General features: G+C 38.9%; 2 protein-coding genes and 1 long non-coding RNA gene across 3 annotated transcripts; 2 read left to right on the forward strand and 1 right to left on the reverse strand.

Annotated features, from left to right (window-relative positions):
* Positions 1-297: 297 nt before the first annotated feature.
* Positions 298-13,499, forward strand: LOC116288809 (HEAT repeat-containing protein 6). Its single transcript, XM_031695649.2, is given in 28 exon segments — positions 298-456; positions 1,508-1,621; positions 1,803-1,850; positions 1,852-1,944; positions 2,182-2,303; positions 2,588-2,702; positions 3,212-3,307; positions 4,013-4,091; positions 4,259-4,712; positions 4,825-4,882; positions 5,247-5,357; positions 5,525-5,601; positions 5,985-6,229; positions 6,479-6,965; positions 7,361-7,439; positions 7,539-7,628; positions 7,949-8,080; positions 8,661-8,729; positions 9,133-9,311; positions 9,739-9,835; positions 10,240-10,303; positions 10,549-10,625; positions 10,710-10,787; positions 11,210-11,263; positions 11,564-11,731; positions 11,960-12,094; positions 12,312-12,387; positions 12,831-13,499. Coding segments are annotated over 28 exon segments (3,699 nt in total). The 3' UTR covers positions 12,974-13,499.
* A 221-nt stretch (positions 13,500-13,720) lies between these two features.
* Positions 13,721-19,661, reverse strand: LOC116288811 (P2X purinoceptor 4). The gene is made up of 12 exons (XM_031695652.2): positions 19,464-19,661; positions 18,800-18,974; positions 18,427-18,574; positions 17,979-18,096; positions 17,452-17,535; positions 17,047-17,188; positions 16,700-16,785; positions 16,202-16,246; positions 15,859-15,949; positions 15,413-15,478; positions 14,919-15,020; positions 13,721-14,455 (listed from the first exon to the last, which is right to left on the reverse strand). Exons 1-12 carry the CDS (start codon positions 19,592-19,594, stop codon positions 14,423-14,425), a joined length of 1,221 nt encoding a protein of 406 aa, XP_031551512.1. The 5' UTR covers positions 19,595-19,661; the 3' UTR covers positions 13,721-14,422.
* A 1,435-nt stretch (positions 19,662-21,096) lies between these two features.
* On the forward strand, positions 21,097-22,628 carry LOC148910078 (uncharacterized). The gene is made up of 2 exons (XR_016120168.1): positions 21,097-21,339; positions 21,421-22,628. It is a non-coding gene; the product is annotated as an uncharacterized LOC148910078 (long non-coding RNA).
* The last annotated feature ends 743 nt before the right edge of the window (positions 22,629-23,371 follow it).

A 23,371-nucleotide genomic window follows, 5' to 3' on the forward strand; every position in this document is an offset into this window, starting at 1 on the left:
CCAAAAGAAAGTTGCATCCTTGCGCGGGGATCCTGTGGTTTATTGCCCGCGCTCATTGTATTTAGCGGTAATTCAAAAATCAAAATGGTTGACTTCTAAGCACAAGTTTTTAAACAAGATTTTTCAGTCCAATTTTTGCCTCGGGATTCATTCAATGGCACTCCAAAAAAGCATTCACGCAGCCTTTAAGTGTGTGATAAAAGGTATGAGTTGACACAGAGTCACTACTGAGTCAAATTGTCAAAGAAAAACCTCTAGAAGTTTTAAGAAGAAGACGAATATCTGGACAGACACAACATGTATTTCGAGGATGATTCCCTACGTTGGCATCGAGCAGCGACTCGTATCTTCAACCTACAGAAATCTAATGACGATGTGTTTTTTACTAACGTCAATGCGATTCTCGATGAGATGAATTCTTTGGATTTCTCATCTCCTCTTGTGACAAGTAACGAGGTGTGTGTTAGTTAAAACAAGTGAGATGATCAACCTCTGGGCAGATCTAAGTCAGGGTACAGCTTATTCACAGATCCAACCCTGAAACAACTTCTGGGCTGACCAAAGTCAGGGCATGGCTAACTCACAGATCCAACCCTGAAACAACCCCTGGGCTGACCAAAGTCAGAGCATGGCTAACTCACAGATCCAACCCTGAAACAACCTCTGGGCTGATCAAAGTCAGGGCATGGCTAACTCACAGATCCAACCCTGAAACAACCTCTGGGCAGATCTAAGTCAGGGTACAGCTTATTCACAGATCCAACCCTGAAACAACCTCTGGGCTGATCTAAGTAAGAGTATGGCTAACTCACAGATAGAACCCTGAAACAACCTCTGGGCTGATCTAAGTCAGGGTATGGCTAACTCACAGATAGAACCCTGAAACAACCTCTGGGCTGATCTAAGTCAGGGCATGGCTAACTCACAGATAGAACCCTGAAACAACCTCTGGGCTGATCAAAGTCAGGGCATGGCTAACTCACAGATCCAACCCTGAAACAACCCCTGGGCTGACCAAAGTCAGGGCATGGCTAACTCACAGATCCAACCCTGAAACAACCTCTGGGCTGATCAAAGTCAGGGCATGGCTAACTCACAGATCCAACCCTGAAACAACCCCTGGGCTGACCAAAGTCAGAGCATGGCTAACTCACAGATCCAACCCTGAAACAACCTCTGGGCTGATCAAAGTCAGGGCATGGCTAACTCACAGATCCAACCCTGAAACAACTTCTGGGCTGATCAAAGTCAGAGCATGGCTAACTCACAGATCCAACCCTGAAACTTGTAACCTCTGGGCTGATCAAAGTCAGGGCACAGCTAACTCACAGATCCAACCCTGAAACAACTTCTGTACTGATCTAAGTCAGGTCATTGCTAACTCACTTATCAAACTTTGAAACAATGATGTATTCATCATCACTCTTCTAGCTAGCTAGCTGAAGGCACATAAGGCTAATATAGTAGATTACCCTTCATTATGTTTGTCTTTTGGGTATATTTCCAGGAGGCTTGCCAGGTCTTGTCAAAGTGCTGTACACTTGTTCCTGGAAATGGTACCAATGACTTACTGGCCACAAAGCTATGTCAACTAATTTCTAATTTACTATCAAGACAAAAGGTATTATCATGTGAATTACTCAGCTGACCCTCACTTGCCTTGATGCATTAAGATCCTCTACCTCTCTGCACCCCTTCTTATCATCAAATGTACCCCTGTCCCACTCTTGAAACAAAGTCAAAAGCCCTCCTTACTAGTTTGCTTATAAATGTTTTTGATTGATTTTGCATGCAATAAAAAGGTGATTATTACGCAAAGTACTTGTGATGCACTTCTTGGATTTCTGACGGGGATCTATTAAATGCTGTCAAAATTGGGCATTAATCAATCATTTGAGGTTGCTAGATGCTGTTCTGGCTAGTAGTGGTCCGATGTGTAGCAAGGTAAGAAAGCTGGACATCATAATAGTCAGGTGATAATATTAAATATTATCAGCAAATTTTGTTTCACTATTTTATCTTATTGCATTTATTTTCACTTTCTCTTATTCCCTTTTTTGCATTTTCATTTCGTAATAATTTTATTTACTGTTTGCTTGGCTATTATATTTTAATTTTACACCCTGATTCTTTGATACCTACTCGTCTAATCCCATCCATCTCTCCTTCCCATTTTGTCAGTTTCTTTCCACTCTCACTGCACCTGTTCCTGAAGGCTTGCTGACTGGATTCATAGAAGGTCCTGAATGGGATGTGGATATCAAGTGCAAAGCTATCAGTTGTGTTGCAAATATCTCCTCTAAGTAAGCCTTTAGGGTTATTGCAGCCTGTAAAAATCGTATGTCATACAATAGAACTTATATTATATGCAGCAGGGGAATTGTCAAGTGGCCAAATAAAAAATGTTCAAAATACTGATACTAAATAGAGGGCTACTTAATAGAGGTTATCCCCTCCATTTGTTGACTATTAAATTAAACAAAAGAATAGGAAAGTAAAGATGACTGAACATTACTTAATTATCTAGCTTAGCAGTATCAGTTGACTTAAACTAGATTTATAATATCCCGTCACTGCTCTTTTGCAGAGGACCTGGTGGAACCTTTGTGGATGAGGAATATTTGGACAGATCATTTGAAATAATAATGAATACTATAAGGTTTATACCAAGCAAGAAGATGGATCAGATCACTCATTATAGGGTGTGTAATCAGTAGATGATGATGATGATGATAGCTATGATGGCTGTTGATGTTAATGATAATGGTGATGATAACAGATGATGATGATAATAACTATAATCATGAAGATGATGGATAATGATGATTGTGATTGCAGTGGCAGGGTGATAAATAATCATGATGGATGATGATGATGATGGATGATAGTTATGATGATGGTGGTGATTGTGATTGCAGTGGCGATGGTGATGAATAATCATGATGTTGATGATGATAGTTATGATGGCTGTTGATGTTAATGATAATGGTGATGATAACTGATGATGATGATGATGACTATAATCATGATGATGATGGATAATGATGATGATTTTGATTGCAGTGGCGATTGTGATGAATAATCATGTTGATGATGATGATGGATGATGATGATAGTTATGATGATGGTGATGATTGTGATTGAGGTGGCAATGGTGATGAATAATCATGATTATGATGTTGGTGATGATGGTGACTCTTTTTCATTTTAGCTGGTCTTGGCTGCATTAAAGTCTTTCCAGACTATTCAAGCAGCTGTTCCTGTTGTTAAAAAAGAATTTGAGCAACCTCTCCTAGCTGCTTTGAAGGTATTAATGTCTATCAACCCAAAAAAACACTATACTTCCCTAGCTGGGGTAAAATATTCAAAAATATTAACCTGGTGACTGAATTGTTGCCGGTGTGATGTCATCAAGATGTTGGCAGGTTAAGGTTGTTGGCCAACACCCTACTGGTTCCCTACCAACACCCTACCACATAGTCCTGACACCCTACAAAGCCATTATCACCTTACCAACACCCTACCTACACTGTACTGACACCCTACCTAGCCACTATCACCTTACCAACACCCTACCTACACTGTACTGACACCCTACCAACACTGTACTGACACCCTACCAACACCCTACCAACACCCTACCAACGCCCTACCAACGCCCTACCATAACCCTACCAACGCCCTACCAACACCCTACCAACACCCTACCAACACCCTACCAACACCCTACCAACGCCCTACCAACGCCCTACCAACACCCTACCAACACCTTACCAACACCCTACCAACACCCTACCAACACCCTACTGACACCCTACCAACACCCTACCAACACCCTTCCAACACCCTACTAACACCTTACCAACACCCTACCAACACCTTACCAACACCCTACCAACACCCTTCCACCAATTGTGGAAATTGGCAGACCCACATTCTTAGCTGTTATCAACTTGAAGAGAGAAATAAAATAAAAGTAATTTGATAAACTTTCTATTGTATTTCTTTACAGAATTGTATATTCTGTGGTCTTCCAGGATATCAGCCAAACTTTACTGAAAGAAGCAGCTTGAAGCAGCCATCGGAAATGGGTAGGTTAATTGGTTCATCATACTTTATCTTACCTAATGTTTTTGCACAAGAAGGTAACACCATGTTTGTAACTATTACACAGGGTTTAAGTGGAGGCTGTGAAAACCATCAATTGTATCATGGATTTATATTCACATTCTTATATTTTTTTCCCCATCCTTGGCAGGAATACATGCAGATGACCTTTCGTCTATCAACCTCAACACGTCTCCCAAATCCCTCTCCTATCAAAATGCCGCTGCCTTGACGAACAAGAAAAAGAAAAAACGGACAGGGCACAAAAACAGAGGGTACGCTCCTCACGCCTCTAATTATGCCCCACCTACAGGGCCTAAATTCAGAAGGGACTTTTCATCAGTGGATGCTTTAATGCCCTCTTTTGCGAAGACCAGTGTATCTAAGGACCCCTCACCAAAAGCGGCCCTTCCTGAGAGTAAAATTACTTCAAGTGATGAGAATTTAAAAGGAAGTGAAAGTAGAGGAAAACCGGAAGTAGCAGTACAAGAAACTACAGCTGCGCGGGAAACTGCTGGTTATACAAGCGGCTCAGAGGGAGTCTCAGCAACAAGTTCAGACTCAGACTTCTCGGATAGTGAAGCTGGCCAGGCTGCTAGGTTACGGTAGGTCACCCTTCTATAACACGCTTATATGACACGGCACGTCTGTACTGCAAAGTTTACACTGTAATCTACTTGAGAACGATTTCAGTGATGAAATGTTCCCCTTTTTCAGATCTTTAACAACTAAAGTAAGGCAGAATGCGCTGAGCTGTTTGGAAACTGTGGTTAAGGTAAAGGTTATACTATTTGTGAGGAGGAAAGTCCCCTAACCCCCTCCCCAAAGCGCCGCTACGCAGGCTACGTTGACACACCATGAGCCTTTGAAAAGATGCTTCCACATAGAGTCGATTTGCGTACTTGGTTTTGTGGAGGGGAAAAACCAGGAGAACCCAGAGAAATACCCTAACAAACTCTACTCATATGTGATGTTGAGTCCAGTAATCAAACCAGAGACTCCAGAGGTGAGAGGCAAGTGTACTACAACTATGCAATCCTTGATTCACCCTTGTAAGTGAAGCGCTGACATTAAGACACGAAGGGTGTTAGCTAGCAAGAAGCCACGATTCATAAATCTGCTTTATTAAATAACAACAGGGAATGGAGAAGAAAGTGTTGTTTGGCTACTGGTCTTCTTTTATTCCTGACTCTGGTTCTGGTACAACATGGTCGTTATTTACAACCATACTGCGAGATCCTTCTCCACGGGTAAATATCCGTTTATGTGAAAAATATATAAACAAAGGAGAAAATAAAATAGAAAGGAAGGAAGAAAAAAGCGACAAACAAAGAAAAAAGAAAACTTGTTATTTAGGTTACGCTGTATGTACGTAAAAGAAGGATTAGCGATGACATTAGCGTTTGGTTTACTTTAGGCCCGAGCAGGAGGTGTTGCAGTGCTGTGCGAACTCTTGGATCGATCTCGGCAGTTCCTCGCTGCGGCCGATGATCGGTAAGACTATCGGTATCATGGCCATCACTATCATCATCATCATCATATCATCATCATCAACACCATAATCTTCATCACCATCATCACCACCGTCATCTTCATCACCATCATCATCATTTATCATCACCATCATCAATACAATCATCATTTATCGTCATCAATGACGACAAAAACAAACAGCATTGTCAATCAACATTAATTATAATAAAAGTCAACATCAACAACAACATCAGCAGTATCATCAGCCATAATGATTATCATCATCAGCACCAACATCATCATCAACGATATCATTAACAGCACCTTCGTCACTCATCGTCATCATTTTCATATAATCAAATGTTTTTCATCATCCGACATACGGTACATTTTTTATTCCTCAGAGACGAGAAAAGTGCGGTGCTATCAGCCCGTCCCTTCACTTCATTCTCTGGTCGCCTTGGTGCAACGATCCACGAGATCCACCGACATCTTCTCCAAGCTGTCTTAGCCGAAACTTCATCTTCGACGAAACTCCACTTAATGAAGTGCCTGTCTGTCCTGATATTGAACAGTCCGTACAACAGGCTGAGAGCTGGGTTACTAACCCGTGTTGTTAACCAGATCCGACCAATGATCACTTCTAATGGTACTTATTTATAGATTATAATAATTTGTCTATACATAGTGAATCCCCGGGGGGAGGGGGGGAGTGAATCAAGGGGGATCTTGGTTTAGATCCGTGTGGACTAGGAACACATCTGAGTAAAGTTTATTAGGGTTTTTCAGTGTCCAGGGTGTTTTGATTTTCTTTCCTCCGCAAAACCATCGATGAAATTCGAAGTATATTTTAACGAAGTGGAACTTAAAGTTAACTAAGTGCTGTTTGTTTTTACAGACTTCAACTTTCGTGTGTCAGCGTTAACATGTCTAGGAATGATAGTATCAGTACACGCTCCTTTAAATGAGGTCATCGAACTCATGAACCCATCCATTGATAACAAACCACCGAACCGGGAGGAGAACCCATCGGGTACTACCGGGGACTCTACGGGATCCCAAGGTAGCACAGATGAGAAACCAACGTCAACTACCGGGGACTCTACGGGATCCCAAGGTAGCACAGATGAGAAGCCAACGGCAAATACTGAGGACTCTACGGGATCTACACAAGGAGATATCGGTGAATCTTCCTCAATCGTACGGCATCTACGTCATCAGATACCACGTGTTCTGTATTCCAAGATGGACTGCCCGTGGCTGGTTCAGTTATGTGTTAATTCCGTCGTTAAGCAACGCGGTAGAGAAGGACAGCCATTGGTTGTACGCGTGGAAGCCCTTCAAGTGTTGATAGCATTTGTGAGAAATTATTTTAGTCTCGTAAGGTAAAAATCTTTAATCTTCAAGGTTTTTCCCCCACTGAATAAACGCAAATTTCTTTCGCTTTTATAAAGTGAGATTTTTTGGGTTTTTTGTTTGTTTGTTTGTTTGTTTGTTTGTTTGTTTGTTCGTTCGTTTGTTCGTTCGTGTGTTCGTTTGTATGTTTTTTCGTTTGTTACGTTCGTTTGGTTGTTTTTGTTCGTTCGTTCCATCATTGTTTTGTTTGTCTTTGCGCTTCTTGGGTTGAGTTGTAATTTTTACTTTAGTGTTGGTTTGTTTGTTGGTTTTCTTTGTTTATTCTTTGGGTTTTTTCATTTTGCTTTGGTTAAAAGTCTTCTATCTTGTCCTTTATGATATAACCTGTCTAAGATAATCCACTTCTTTTTCCACTTTTATTTAGTCCATACACAGCGAATCTAACACACCATGTGTGTGAATGCCTAGACGAAGATCAAGCCATTGCACTACTAGCTATTAAGGTGAACAATGAATCTCAAAAAAATCGTGAAAACCATATATTTTCCAAGGCAGTGTTTCCGTGCTGCATACTAACAAAAACACTTTATTTTTTATGGCAGTTTCTTCAAGAACTGGGTAAAACTATGTATTCCTTTCTTCCTGATCAAGCGAATGCTAGAGATGTTCAAGCCTTGGTGTCTAAAGATCAGGTAATATTTTGGGTTTACAACGCTCAGAATTGTGATTATATACCGCGAAGAAAGTACAGTATATTGACTGTTAGTCAAAAGTCCCCCAACCAATCAAAAAGCACCAAAGTGCACTGTTAACCAATCACGTTCAGTTGCTCAAACACGGAAGCTTTTAGAGAGTTTTCAAGTAAAATTTAACCAATTTTTTTCCGGGGAAAATTTTTTCATTTTGATGACCAAAAGGACTCGAAAAAAGGAAGAATGTGCTTTAGCTCCTAGATAATATAACAATTTTAAAAATGCGATTGCCCTTAATTTCCTATCGTATTTATTCCTAGCTACTACAGTTCTGGCTGGGACTCCTGACTGGACCTCTTATCACCATCCTTCAAGGCACAAACTCCAAGCTCATAAGCAGTGCTATAGATTGCTTATCTAATATTGGAGCTAGTATCTTCGAGATTCTACCGGTTAGTAGTCTAAAGCCCCGTTTACACTGGCGATTTTTGCTGCGATTTTTGTGGCAATTTTCGGAAATATGAAATCTTTTGTCTCATCCTTCAAAAGAGACATTCGTCTAGGAAAATCTTGGTATCCTAAAAAAAACTTTACAAGTAAATTCTTTACCATTATTTATTATGGACAAAATCGCAAAAAAATCACAGCAAAAATCGCAAAAAAATCGCTAGTGTAAACGGGGCTTAATGAAATATTTCTGTTCTTTGTCAGTTGTGAGCTCAATTGCCCTATTTCATAATGACGTCACGGTTTGTCTACATCGGCTATGATAGAAATGTAGGCTAAATTTAAGCTTAATTCTCTTTCGAGATATTTAGCGTAATATTTAGTTGTTCTTGCCTTCACCAGCTCATAAACCAAATTTCATTGTGATTTAAGATGTGTTGTCACTCCATCCCCCTCCAGCGACCATGATCCCTAGCGTTAAAACAATAGTTTGTTTTGATGTGACGTCATTATGAAATAGCGCAATTCCTTGGGAATAAATTATACAGTTTTTCTTGCGTATTTATCATATTTATTATATTTTAGGAAGACAAGCGTATAATGTGCATCACGATGTTGTTGGGCTTGTGTAATGATGAAGACAAGAATGTCAAGGTGAAAAACGTCTCCCAATCAATTTGCGGATTATTGACGTAATTGCATAAAAGCAGCCATGTTGGATGATAGGCCAATACAATCTATTTTCTCCCTGAGGAAATGAATTACTTATTGCATTTATTGTTCTTGTCATCCAACATGGTGACCGTCACGTGAGCATGTGCAAACCACAATGAATATGAAAGTAGCAAAGTGGAACATGGTAGAAAACTCAATGGGAACAAAAGTAAGCGTGACTTAGTCGCTAAGTTGTGTGACTGTGCGTGACTAAGTTGGCTAGTCTTTCCCCAGTGACTTCTGACACATGCTTCGACTTTGCTCTTTCCGTGTAACGATAGCATTAAATACCTTTAAACGGAGCATTGATTGAGAGGTATATGGGTCCCTTTCTCACTCAAAGGCGTCTTCAGTACGTGCCGTCGGCGTGCTGGTTCTTTACCCGTGTCTTCGTGAAGACGTGTTGTACGTGGCTGACACTGCCAATTCTGTGCTAACGTGCATGGAGGATCAGACGCTTGCTGTCAGGATGAGGGCTGCTTGGTCTTTAGGAAACCTTAGCGACACGCTGGTAGCAAACAAGTGAGTGTCCCAGTTACGCAAATGCATTGTTACACGAGGGAGTTGTTGCTACGGCTTGTCCCGTGCCTCCATGGCATCTTCACCGAGCCTTCAAGGCACGTTCACCCCACGTTCACCGCACGTTCACCTTCACCTCACCTTCACCTCACCTTCACCTCACCTTCACCACACCACACCTTTACCTGTGATGTGATGCCTTTACCACACCATCACCGCATCTTGATTGCATCTCCACTGCATCTTCACCGTACCCTACATTGAATTTTTTGGGTGGTCAAAGTTGAAGGCAAATTTACGTAAGATAACTGGCAATATTATGTACGGTGTTAGATGTCATACAATGTTCTTTAAAACTTCTTAGAAATATCGTCCCGAGTATTCTCACAATATTAATATTGACTGATGTCCTACTGAATTATTTTGGCAGATCATCTCAAGATTCTACCTTCATAGAGGACTTCTCTGATATGTTGTTATTGAGGCTGCTTGAGTTAGCTATCAAGGCTAGTGAGGACCATGAAAAGGTAAGGTTCCTGAACCATCAGTAGTTAGACTGAACACATTTCTCGTTACTGCGAACCTCGAGGGGAGGGGGGTACTCCCATCTAAAAATGATCATTGAAAAATAAATCTAACCTCTAAAAGAGTTTGGGTTTGGGTCCTGCTTTAATTTAAGCCCCCCCCCAAAAAACTTTGAAACATAAGATAAATTATTTAAAACAAACAGCTTTGTCTTATTCGCCCCTAAAAGATACGACGATCATTTCCGCTCTTCGTGCCATGACCGGCTATTCTGATAGGATTAACACTGGCTGTGATTGGCTCAACGGATGTACAAAATTTCATCACGAACCAAGGAAAATAATAACGGACTCTGTGTTGTCGTATCAATTCTTTTATTCAGTCTTCGTGTTTTTAATCATATCAGGTGAAGTCGAACGCTGTGCGGGCCTTAGGGAATTTCTTGAACTATGTCAAACCTTCTACGTTAGGTAAGCTACTCGTATATCCATGTCAAATATTGAACACTGCGCTAAAAACGTGTTTGCTTTCTCGGTGGAAATGTAAGGCGTACGAAGGTGATTGTAAGAAGAGAAAAAGCTATTTATTTATGAAAGTTATAATGATATAGACTTTACCACGACAGTTCTGAAACATGAATTTCAATACTTTTGGTTTTAAATCTTACTAGTAAATCAAGATTAAAAAATCTTAACTTTCGTTTGTTTTGTTCCAGAGAAACGAGGTTTCACGCGAGGCGTAGAGAAAGCTGTGCAAGCTCTGATAGCAAACGTTGCAACAGGATTAATGAAGGTAGGTGAGTCGCGCATACAACTGAAAAAAGTCCAGTCCAGTCCATACAAAAATAAAGGGGGAAATCCTTGTTCTTTTCTGTAGGTTCGTTGGAATGCATGTTATGCGATCGGCAACGTGTTCCGCAATACGTCACTTCCCATTGGCACAGCTACGTGGACTGTAAGTATTCAGGAGAAAAATGCCCTCAATATAAAAGAAACAGCCGTCGTTTTACCAAATTAATAACCAGTGGCTAAAAAACTTGTGGTACTCATTCCATGGTTGAATTGAAATTTAGATGTTGGTTTTTGTGACAGGGAAGGAAACTGGAGAATGCAGACAAAAAACCCTCAGGGGAGAGAACCAACAAGCAACTTTACTCATGTAATGATGAGTCCAGGGATCGAACCTGAACCAATTACCACACCCCTTCCATTCTCTATCCCCTATCCCCCCCCCCCCCCCCCCAACAAATTTCTTTTGTCCAAAAAGGAGTGACTGATATGGGAGGAGTAGGTAAAGAAATAGACCCAATACTCTATGATATTTTTTGGGGAATAAGATCGGATTTCCTTTCACGTAACACAATTCCATTTCAACAGCATGATGTCTACACTGCACTGACAAACGTCATCAAGGAATGTAAAAACTTCAAGGTTTGACTTCAACGACAGAACTGTATATTTTCAGAGTGAAATAAATGTTTGTTCTTTTTGCTGCTGACTGCTTGTTATGCTGTTATTCCTGCTAGTGCTTTTGTCAGTGCTGTTGTTCCTTCTCTTGTTTATGGTGTTCTTCTGATTCTGGTGCTGTTGTATTTGTTGCTGCTGCTACTACTATTGCTGCTGCTGTTGTTGTTGTTGCAACGTTTGTTGATGCTATTGCAGTTGCTGTATTTTGGATGTTTATTGGTTAGCCTTTTACATTTTTATGTACTTGATATTTTATCTTTCTAGGTTCGTATCAATGCAGTACTCTCCCTTTCCATCCCCTCTGCTAGACGTTGTTATGGTGATGCCAATCAGTTTCTTGGTATTATTGATGCATTATTCAAAGCTCTTGAGTCAAGCAACACCTTGACAGAATTCTCTGAATTCAAATATCGTGACAATCTTCGTGAGCAGGTGAGTTTTTCTACATGACACTCAAAAAAATCCTGGTTTCCATAGGCACCATGTTAGTTAAATTTAACAAAATATTTGTCAACCAACATGACCAATGTGTCTTTTGTTATATCAACCAACATGCAACCACATCTTGTTATTTCACTCTCAAAAACCAGTAATCCACTCTGCTTTTCTATTTAATGTACATATGCTGTGCTTAAACATATCCTCATCTTATGTCTACAGTTATGTAACACGCTTTGCCACCTGGTCTCTCTAATAGCAGAGGAAGACTTGGAACCATTGTTACCCATATTAGAACAAAACAAAGCTGTTTTGCAGCTCCTTACAGACCATGTTACATCAGTCAGTCTATCACAGGTAAAAAATGCATCCAGTTCCCCTATTTACTGAAGAACCTACTTTTCACTAATATTGAGGTGCTCTTTTCGTTTGTGGGTTCATTTTGACAAAACTCCTTGCTTGAGGGGGTTAGGTATGTGACCTTAGCGTAACTTGTCCATTAACTTTGATCAATTGATTCGATTGACTGTGATCAATGAGTTCGTACTCAGCTACTCTACTGTTATGCATATAGGAAGGACAAGAAGAAGTCAACAACACTACAGAAGACAATGAACAGTTCAGCAGAGGCACTTCAAAGGCAGACCAATGTAAGTCTTTAACAGCCGTTTATATCATATTTACCCCTATAGCTTTACTGTGATGGCCCCAAAACCGAAAGAATATATGACAGCAGGCTTAACTCTAATAACAGGTATGACATGTAGGTACATGCTAACCTTCTCTTGTAACATGAAAAGGTCTTAATAAAACTGGTGACTAAACTTAATCAAGGTAATTGACCCCTTGCACATGATGACAAAGCCGCTCAATTTGGAGGACAAAGCAAAATAATTTCAATAACACAAGAATTGGAAGGCTATTTCTATGTCCACCTAATTGAGCTGCATTTGGATGCACTGCAAAGGGTCTTATAGACCTCTTTGCCTTGTGCTTAATGTTTTTGTTTTTCAGACATGTCATTCTCATGAGAACAATATTCGTTGTTTGAGTCGTATCCCTATTCATGTGACATATTTCAATTGGTCTTTAGTATTAAAGATACAAGCAGCACAGACACACATATTCAAGGAAATCAACCAGGAGACCCCGGCTGTAAAGATTCTCTGTGATGTGTTAACTATCAAAGAAGCACCTCCGACCGTTAGAACTGGCCCAGCTATGGCAAATGAGTGAGAGGACAGTAAAGTATAGTGAATGAGTGAGAGAACAGGAAACTATGGTTAAAATGGCTAGACATGGCAAATGAGTGAGAGGACAGTAAAGTATAGTGAATGAGGGAGAGGACAGTAAACCATGGCAAGTGAGTGAGAGGACAGTAAACTATGGTTAAAATGGCTAGACATGGCAAATGAGTGAGAGGACATTAAACTATTGCAAATAAGTGAGAGTAAAGTAAATTATGGCTAATGAGTGAGAGGACAGTAAACCATAGTGAGAGGACAGTAAACTATGGTGAATAAGCAGGGTGTATGGCAGACAGCAAAACATGGTACAACAGGTCACACTAAAAAAAGGATATGATAAGACAGTTTTGGCAAGTCGAGTCATATTCCATTGCTACAAGTGTTTGCCAACAATGAGAGAGAAATTTAGCAGATAATTCGTATAGAATACCATGTGTATTTGCAGATAAATGACAAATATTTCAGAAAAATAATAAATTGAATTGTCTGGTAAAAATAAAAACCATGAAACCAAATTTGCTGTTTTCACATGTTGTCAGCGAACAGCCGTAGTGTTGTAATTCCTACACTGCAGAAATTACCTCACCAACATCTGCCGATATACCTAGCTATGTATACTTTTGTGAGTTAAAATACAATAAATAGATATATAATAATCATCATCATCCCATTACACCTAAGTGACTCATAGGGCTGAGACCAGGCCATTGACAGATAATGGAAGACAATCAATTAGTAAGCTATTGACTATTTTTTATTAAGAACTAAATATTTTCAATACTATAAAATCATATTTTAAGTTAATAAATTGCAAGTTTTCCTAGATTTCTATGCAACTTGTGGAGATCATTTTGGTAGGCACTGAAACCCTAATTTTATGCAAGCCTCTAATAACTATGGTACATGTATAGGAGACCATTTACTAAGATTTTGAATCATAAGAGTGCTTTTTTCTTAATTGCATTTAAAATATCTGGAATAGACCTATCCTGAATTCGCTTGACTGGTCACGAAACAATGGTTTCAAGTCGAGGTTGAACTTGATGAATAAAAGAACCATTCAAACCATTGATTCGTGGTCAGTCAAGCGAATTCGGGATAGGTCTATTTTATTGAATACTAACCATCTTCAACTTGAAAGTAAAGACAGCAAGCAACAAACCAACCGATGGGTTATGTCTTAATATTAAATTAGGAAGTGACTTTTCTTTTCGATTGTCTTTCGTCTTTCACCATGACTGTGTATTACCAAACATTAGCTTTGTCACTTCACTCTTTATCTTTCACTGTGTTCTTCCCTTTGGGGGGAGGGGGAGGGGGAGGGGGAGGGGATGGAGGAGTTTCCTGTCAATATCTGGTTACCAAGGATACATGTTTGCCAGGTTTTGTAAGGTTCGACTAAATGTGAATTCCAAGTTTATTATTCCAATTTACACATCTAAGGAGTGCTGCCATATTTGTTAAAGAATGTCTGAAAAAGTAACAAACACAAAATACTTACAACAGAATTATCAAAGGTACACAACTTATTATGGTAAATACAATGTACTTGTACACGTACATGAACTGTGTGTGAATAGATAATTAAAAAAACTTAAATTGGGTGTGACAGTGAAAGAATTAACTTCTACTAAACAATTATCAAGTAAAAAAGTCTAGCAAAAAATTGGGAGTTTAACAGGAATGGATTATGTGACTTTTAAGGCTATACTAGTGCAATGCTCTACCATTAGTGAGCTCTGCAGAAGCCTCATTGAGAGCCAGCGCAATTCTAGTCCAATGTTCTACTGAGAATCCCACTGGCTTTACCAACTGGGCTGTGAAGTATGGTTGAGAGTCAGTCTATAGCTAATATGTCCTGTGATAATGTGTGCCATGCATAAATGGAAGAAGAAGAAAAAACAAGCTACAAGTTACTCTTGTGGTATCCTTACCTCTTGCTCTGTGTTTTCTGTTACATACTGATACTTCTTTTCCCGGTAGAAGTTCTTTCTTCTTAGTACATACAGGACAACTATGTCACATAAGACTGTAGCCTATAAAGTAAATGTTGAACCTCAAATAAATTCCATGGAATTCTTTCAACAATAACATCATGTTACTAGATAATAATATTTCGAGATGATAAAATATAAGACTTTGAACTGTAAAGCCACCTGTGCTGTGCTAATAAAGGTCATTGCATGACTAACACAAAGATCAAGTTTAAAATTTAGCATGTGACGTTTTGCAGAGGAAGAAAAATTCAACCCCACCCCTCGCGAGAAAAATGAATAAATGCATCAAGGGAGAGATGTAACAAACTCTTGTTGATGAAGAATCTGGAATCTGGAATCATTCCTGATCGAGACTTCAGAGGTGAGTGTGCTACCATTAAATAGTAGTAGTACCACTGTTGTAGTATCACACATTTCAGATCTGTACTCACGATTCCTAAGAGAGCCAAGCCTGAACCCAAGTTAAGAAACAAAGGTATTACGCTAAATTTGCCTCCCTGGAAAAAAAAAAAAAAATTTCAGTTTCTTTTTTTCCTTTCAACCCATCTAACCATTCAACTATTTGTCTATCATGCCATCCATTTTCATTCATCCCATTTCATTCATCCCATCCAATTTCATGCATTCATTCATTCATTCATTAACTAAAGATCTTAACTTTACTATCATTGGGACAACCATCTGCCTATCTATCTACCTCCCACCCACCCATCCATTCCATTCATTCATTCAATCCCATTCTTCCCATCCCATCCAATTCACTCATCTATCCACTCATTCATTCATTCATTCATTCCATCCCATACATTCATTCATCCATCTATTCATTCCATTTAAATTCGTTAATCCCATTCATTCATTAAAAGTTTTATTTTACCTGTCCTATCACTGTGACAACAAAACGAATGCCATAAGACTTGAATAATGTTCGATGGAGAGTATCATTCTTGACATAATAATTAGCATGTCTGCAAACCATAAAGTATATCATCAGCTGTAGTGAAAATACTGGGACATTGCCTTAAACATGATGATGATGATGGTAGTTGTTAACTCATTAGAGGGCTAAACCTCATGAGTCCAAGGAGTAAGACTGCCTGTAGCAGTCCAGAATCCATCGTTTCAATCAAGAATACTCCTTACCAAGTGTCCCTAGTCCCTTGTCCCCAATATAACCTGTTCTTCAAATCTTATAGATAGTGGTGATCATATTCACTTACCTAAAGTTATAACCACCTGCAATAGGTGCATGAGCATCGTCAAGTCTGTTGGTTGGAAGAGATAAAGAAGCTGTATTGAAACATTTTGTCTCTAAACCTTTCCGAGTTACAGTATCAGGATGATAAATATTAGTAATTGGGAGTATCAATTTTTTATTATTTTAAATCCCATTAGCCATGGAGAATCGGGAGCAAAATTAAGAGCAGCTTTACCTTAAACCTTTGGCAAGCATTGCTGAGCACCAAAAATGTTGGGGTATGTGTGTGTGTTCAGCAAGGGGTGGTAGCTAGGACGGGTGGTCTTAGATTTGAAACTCTTGTATGAATAAGACTAAAAGTGTGAAATAAGACTGAATCTTAGAGGCTAGTAGCAAAAAGTCATATGCAAAACCAAACCTCCCAGCTAAGGTATTGGTCATTTTCAGCCAGTTGGGGAATGACTCTGTCCCATGAGCTTTCGTCACATACCGTAATGTAATGTAATGTAATTATGCATACCTTCTGAATGAATAGACTGGTTCACATGAGTATGACAGAGAATCAAAATCACATTGCCAGTTAATAATGATTCCCATTACTCCACCCTGCCGAAGAAGAAAAGAAAATTGCTATTGTTACTCACCTTGATCAGTCAATTGGTTAATAATTGCCCATATAAAGAATCTATTACTATAAACGTTATAAATGATAGGTAGTAAAAGGAATAATGAATTCAAACTGGATAGAATTAGCATGGGATTGAGATGGGAATGGAAACAGATGGGATTGAGCTGGGAATGGCAATTTTTATGGGATTTAAATCAAGAACCTTGAGAAAAATTCTATAAACACATATGCAGACATACCTCAAAGGCAAGCTGAGTAAAGTTCTCCCCTGCATCTTCTACAATGGTTTGTAGTTTGAATATAGGGCAAAGCGGAGAGTTTTTCTTATCGTACATACAATTCTTCAGTGTCTTCGAGTCTGCATTTGAGTCAATATTTCTCCTAAGAATGACAACAGCACAAACAGACATCAGCTAAATTCATGCAAACGTCTTCTTTTAAACTTTTTCATGCTTTGGATCCCTGTGTCCTAAAGGTGGAAAAAGGGGTCTGGGGAGAGGATGCCTTGCTCTTATAGTCCTTTTCAGCCACATAAATAATATTTACCACAGGTAGCCCACTAAAGAAACAATTGAGTAACCCTAAAGCTTGAAAAAAAACTTGGGTAGGACTACTATTTCAAGTTATTTTTAAACATTTCTTACTTGGATATTTTAAAGTTTGGAAACTGCACACTATTCTTGATTAATACTGTAAAATTTCTTGCATCTAGTAGAGGTTTTCCTTTTCTGTGTTTAAAGTCAGAAAAAAAAATGTTCACAGATGATGATAGTGATGATCATTATTTCCCTGGACACCCCAAAATGCCTTGCAATCCAAGATGGTCACTGTATTGTGGAAGTAGTCCATTGGATAATACAGTATTCATTTTGATTATTACTTGTGTGGTTAAATTTGATAATGAGAGTTGCTGTTGGTTCTCTCCTGTGCTTCAACTGGGTTTTCAGGGTTCTCCTGCTTTCCTCCCTCCTTTCCTCCCTCCACAAAAATCAACTTCTAAATTCCAATTGGAATCCAGTGGAAGAAGAGCCACTCTGTGGAATCCACTGTTAATCCTATTATTTATCATTATAATTATTATTATCATTATAATTATTATTATCATTATAATTATTATTATCATTATTATTATTATTATTATTATTATTATTATTTGATGTTTGCTACTTACGGTAAGCTAGGGGTGAATATCGGCATAGGAGTGACATCTGATTCTATAGGACACCAAGCATACACTTGACAAGTGTTCATGGTTTTATTATACGGGACACACTTGCCTGTCCTTATCCCTGGAAATGAAAAATGAATGAATGAATAGATAGATGAATGGATGGATGGATAGACAAATGGAATGGGTAGATAGATGCCAGAATTCTTAAAAAATCGCCCCAGTGTCTTGCTCATTTCTAAAGTGGCCTATCCAGCTTATAACCTCCCACATAACCACAGACTGAGCTTAGCCAAGTTAACCTTCAGATTATAAAATGGTTATTTCATGTATAGAACATCCCAATTCTAATAGAGGGTCCAGTATCCATAAAGAGTTGACCAGGATCAACCAAATAATGTGTGAGAATAACAACTAGTGACTTTGCTAAAACTAATTAAATCTTCCTTACCATGACCATATCGGGTTGGCTGATTTGCAGGGCATTCACTGTCGTTTCTACATATTTCGCCTTTTACGTCTGGACTTTCAGGACATATGCTTTGTGTTTGATCTGGTGTGATTATCATGTCTGTTGCAATAAAAAATGCACCATTTTCCTAGAGAATGGATAAGATGGATTCACACGTTTATTGTTTGATACAAAGAACATGCTTATTTAAGGAGGAGGAAAAAAAGGGAAGGGAAGGGAAGGAATGGGAAATGAAAAGGAGAGCAGAGCAGAGGAATAAACTAGACAGGAGTGGAGATGAAAGGAAATGAGAATAAACAAAGTGAAAAAGAAAAGAGGGTAAAAAGATAGAAGGTAAATTATCAAATCTTACTTCGGGAGGAATAACATAATCAGCGTCATCCCACACATGAGGACCACCATATAACGGAAACTGTTTCCCACTCTTTAATGTTAGGTTGGTGAATGAAACACCTTTGACTTTAGTTGTGACAGAACTGTATGGTTTCTCGGTCTCTTGGTAACCTTTTTTATAAATAATTACAAACCTAGAAACGAATAATGACGGCCATTAATATTAGTGAACAAAGAATTATATTTCAAAGCAAAAAAAGCGATTCAAGTCGACTTCAAATAAAGAACAATAAAGTTAAAGTCAACAATACCAGATGCAATTTTTATGTACAAACTAAAAAGCTTGAGCATGAACCAACTAATCTTGTAATACCAGTAAATTCTAGTCTCGTAAAGTTTCAAAATCAATTATAGAATCAATAATAATAACGATCCTTTGCAGAAAATGTGTAGAATAGGACAATATATATTAAAAAAAGATCGAAGTTCAAATAGGGGTTTCACAATCATAGTAGTTTCACAACATTCATTTAACTTGTCCTTTCGCTAAAATTACCTCAGATAAAATATATAAAAGCAAGAGAAAATTATATAAAACGATAAAACAAACGACAGAAGACGAAGAAACCTGAAGAACCAGTATTTCGAAGCCTAAAAAATACTAAAAAGATGTCCAAACTTACCCGATAACATAGCATATGATAGCGAGCTGAATAAGTCGATTTATAAGCCCTACTTTTTTGCTTTTTATAAGAACAATCTTAGAGGTGTTATACTCTAGAAGTGCGTCGCAAATACTTCCGCAAAAGGACATTTTGTCCAAATTTTTGGAGATTGCTTCAACTACGTAGTATAGGTCGAACTGAAATGATTCACAGGAGTCACGCGCTCTGTGATTTCATGCATATCACACGTGACTCTTTGATGGACATTTAAAAATGTTAAAAGTGTCACGCACGTGAGATGAATAACATACTTAGAACTTTCTCGTTTTGTCCACACTAATCCGGAGAAATGTGAAAAGGCATGCAACATTTTTCGTTGTGTGTCATTTCCTTGAGTATTACTTCTTTTGTTTAGAGTGAAGTCATTTTAATTAGGGGTTTGCCTGTGGTGCCCAGTCGTACAATGTCTTTGGTTCTTTTCTGGGTTGCCTGTGGCAGCCCAGTCGTAAGTGCCTTTGTTTTTTTGTAGTCTCCTTATCGCGAAATGTGCATTCTTGCGCAAGAGAACCCATATATGGATTCGAATGACGTGTTCATAGATAACTGTAGAGCCTAAAGGAAAATACGGCTTTCAGTCATTATTCAATCTTGAAGGCATATACATAAAGATATCGTTAAATACTACGCGGTAATTAGAGCTGGTAACTTTGGCCGTAAATACATTTCGCTAAGTATTAAGGAATTCTGGAAAAAAATACAACCTAAATATTCCATAGTACCACTTCCCCCCAAATAGCGGTACATAAAAAAGATTAGGTGTTAAAAAAGGTCCAGCATACCAGCACATTGGGCAACCCAGTGCACGCCCTACAAAACAAAAGGATGTTTGTCATCTGACGAACCTCCTGCGTAGACTATGAATGACACCGCTGACCATACAATATGGGGGCTCGCTTCAAATAACACAGTTGGCCCATTGTAGATAATGATTAAAATGCTTACAGTACTTGCAGTGCATTCTTCCCATTATTATTTTGTCAAGTGCACAGATAAGGAAAGCTGCTCTGTTTGTTCACAGCATTAGGAAACTAATAGAATTTTGTTCCCTAAAAAATTGTTATAAGACAATTATTATTTGTTAATTAATCCTATATGATTAATATTAGTTGTTTATTATTGAAAAGGAAATTGCCTTTTTTCATCCTTTCTTATTTATCATCTAGTAACTTAACTGTATCTGCTTGGAAATATTATTCATCGAATGAAAGTTTTCACTTTCAAAATGTTCATACATGAAAATAATAAGGAAATTAGTATTTCCATCCGTACTTGCTTTGGTTCATTGTGCACGGTCAGTATCACGTGACGGTACGGCATCCTCAAACGCAAAACAATAGCTTTGTTCTATGAAATTTCCAAACCGTTCCGCTTCATTAACTGATGATTCCATTGATCTTTGAGGTTGTTCAAAATTAAGCGTTTCATTATGCCAAAAAGTATACCTTTTGTTTAATAGTTTCTTTATAATCTTAACGAATCACTCTACAAACTTGTCCTTTGGGATTATTTTTTTGGTGTTGGCATTCGTTGTTTTGCCTCCTTGCGGGGCAGCGTTTTAATTTGCATACTGAATAATAAAATCTACCAAACCAAGGTCAGAATCATACTCAGCGGGCTGAATTTAAACACATGTCTTCTTCCAAACTAGCAAAAGTGAGTAAGCAATACGAAAATACTTGGGCGCAACTGCATCGCAGATTGATGATCTCTCTTCTTAAGCCATTTATTCGCGAACAAAAGCCACGACCTCATATCGCAAGACGTTAGTCTGGAAACAGTGCAGAGTGTTTTATTGCTTCTTGATTATGCTGAATCACAAAAACGAATAGTGATTGTAAGTTTATTTTTGTCTATACAAATCGAAATTAAACCAAAAAGAGTTTCGCAATTTCTAATTGCTGTTACTTTACATTAGTTTATAGATGAAATTACTACTTGTACTGCACGGAACCAGAAAAGAATCGATCAAACTACGATCGACAACATCAAGGTGGCCCTGCGGCTGCCTTTTCCTGGTGCTATGATAACAAAAAGGTGTTTCAAGCAGTCATCACCCAGGCAAGTCCGACGAATTTGCAGACGCCGAGTTTTTAAAGGCACTACAAGAAATGGAAAAAGAGAATTGCAGGTTTATTACTAAGGTTCGCCTAACGCTAAACTCGAAAAAAGAAACAGTGGTGTTTGTAAAAAATAAGACTTTCCACATGACGTCCATTTAGTCGAGAAAAGTGAATATGACGAGAAATACGCTCTTCCACTGCATCGCTCTATCAACAACTTATTTAAATTTAATTACTAATGTTTAGATGTCATTATCAGATCTAGATAGTATTTCATAGAAGGATTTTAAGTAATGTTTAATAAACGAGCAGGAGTGTTTTATCGGGTATAAAACACGAGGCGCAGCCGAGTGGTTTTAGACCCGATAAAACACGATCTGCGAGATTATTGAACGGCTTAGAAAACTTAGAAAACTCATTAATAATTCATGAAGAAAACACAATAGAAATCATGACCATGAAGGTGATTTTATATCTGATAAAGATTCGTCTTCATTTGCATAAACTTTAACTTGGATTTTCTCTATCAAACTTGGTTCGCATTTCGTAAAAAAATCGGTACACAATGAGAACAAACATCATAAGTTTTCTAAGCCGTTCAATAATCTCGCAGATCGTGGTTTATCGGGTCTAAAACCACTCGGCTGCGCCTCGTGTTTTATACCCGATAAAACACTCCTGCTCGTTTATTAAACATTACTTATGATGTTTGTTCTCATTGTGTACCGATTTTTTTACGAAATGAACCAAGTTTGATAGAGAAAATCCAAGTTAAAGTTTATGCAAATGAAGACAAATCTTTATCCGATTTAAAATCACCTTCATGGTCATGATTTCTATTGTGTTTTCTTCATGAATTATTAATGAGTTTTCTAAGTACAAATAGTGACTAACAGTCAAAGTTAATAGAAAACAATGGAATTGTATGGACATGCGCTATTCTTTCACAGGCGAAGGAAAATCGCTCTGTCGGTGAACAAATTTAAAAAATAACAGAAATACCATCATAATGTAATCAGCCCAAACCGCGAGAACGTAGTAATTAAATCGTAGTTAATAATAAGGTCTATGTATGTATATATATATATTTATGCAGGCTTCCCACTTTGAATTTATCAGTGAGTTGGTTGGTCTTCCTGTGGGGATTTCAACGGCTAATTCCTGTGGCCAATTAGCCAAGTAGCCAGTAGCCAGTGAAAATATATAGGCTATATTGTTAAAGGTGGCTACGTGGCTACGTGGCTACGTGGCTACGTGGCTACGTGGCTACATCAGTGGCCACAGGCTTCCCGCTATGAATTTGTTGGTATATACTCCATTGGCTGAATGGGGATGGCTAACGATGGCTAGGGATGGCCAGGGAGAGCAAGGGCGGCCACAGGCTTCCCACTATGAATTTGTTGGTATATACTCCATTGGCTGAATGGGGATGGCTAACGATGGCTAGGGATGGCCAGGGAGAGCAAGGGCGGCCAGGGGGTCCAGAGAGGGCCAGAGAGGGTCAGGGGGCTAGGGGGTCAGGGAGTTAGGGGGCCAGGGGGATCAGGGGGCCTAGGGGGCCATGAGGACCAGGGAGGCCAGGGGGCCAGGGGGGCAGGGAGGCAAGGGGGTCCAGGTTGGCGAGGGAGAGTCACGGGGCCAGAGATTGTAAAGGATGGCTTGGGATGGCTAGGGATGGTAAAGGATGACATGTTGGTTGGGCTTCCTGTGGGGAAGTTCAAATTCAAAGCTCCCTGCTTGCAGTCTCCCCGGGGGGGGGGTTACTCCACCAGAATTTGGGTAGGGGTGTTCCGCTGGGATTCTGAA

Source organism: Actinia tenebrosa, unplaced genomic scaffold (genome assembly GCF_029948245.1).
Source record: "Actinia tenebrosa isolate PJP-AT-01 unplaced genomic scaffold, QUT_ActTen_1.0 PGA_scaffold1__47_contigs__length_23844297, whole genome shotgun sequence".
In the NCBI taxonomy this organism is placed as follows: Eukaryota; Metazoa; Cnidaria; class Anthozoa; order Actiniaria; family Actiniidae; genus Actinia; species Actinia tenebrosa.

What these genes read in the sequence shown, in the direction of transcription:
- LOC116288811 (XM_031695652.2), bottom strand. Translation starts at nt 19,594, where the DNA reads ATGTCCTTTTGCGGAAGTATTTGCGACGCACTTCTAGAGTATAACACC. An exon ending in TTACTCAGCTTGCCTTTGAG is followed by an intron (nt 16,786 to 17,046) that starts GTATGTCTGCAT and finishes CTTCTTCGGCAG; the next exon opens with GGTGGAGTAATGGGAATCAT. An exon ending in CCAGTCTATTCATTCAGAAG is followed by an intron (nt 16,247 to 16,699) that starts GTATGCATAATT and finishes TCCAACCAACAG; the next exon opens with ACTTGACGATGCTCATGCAC.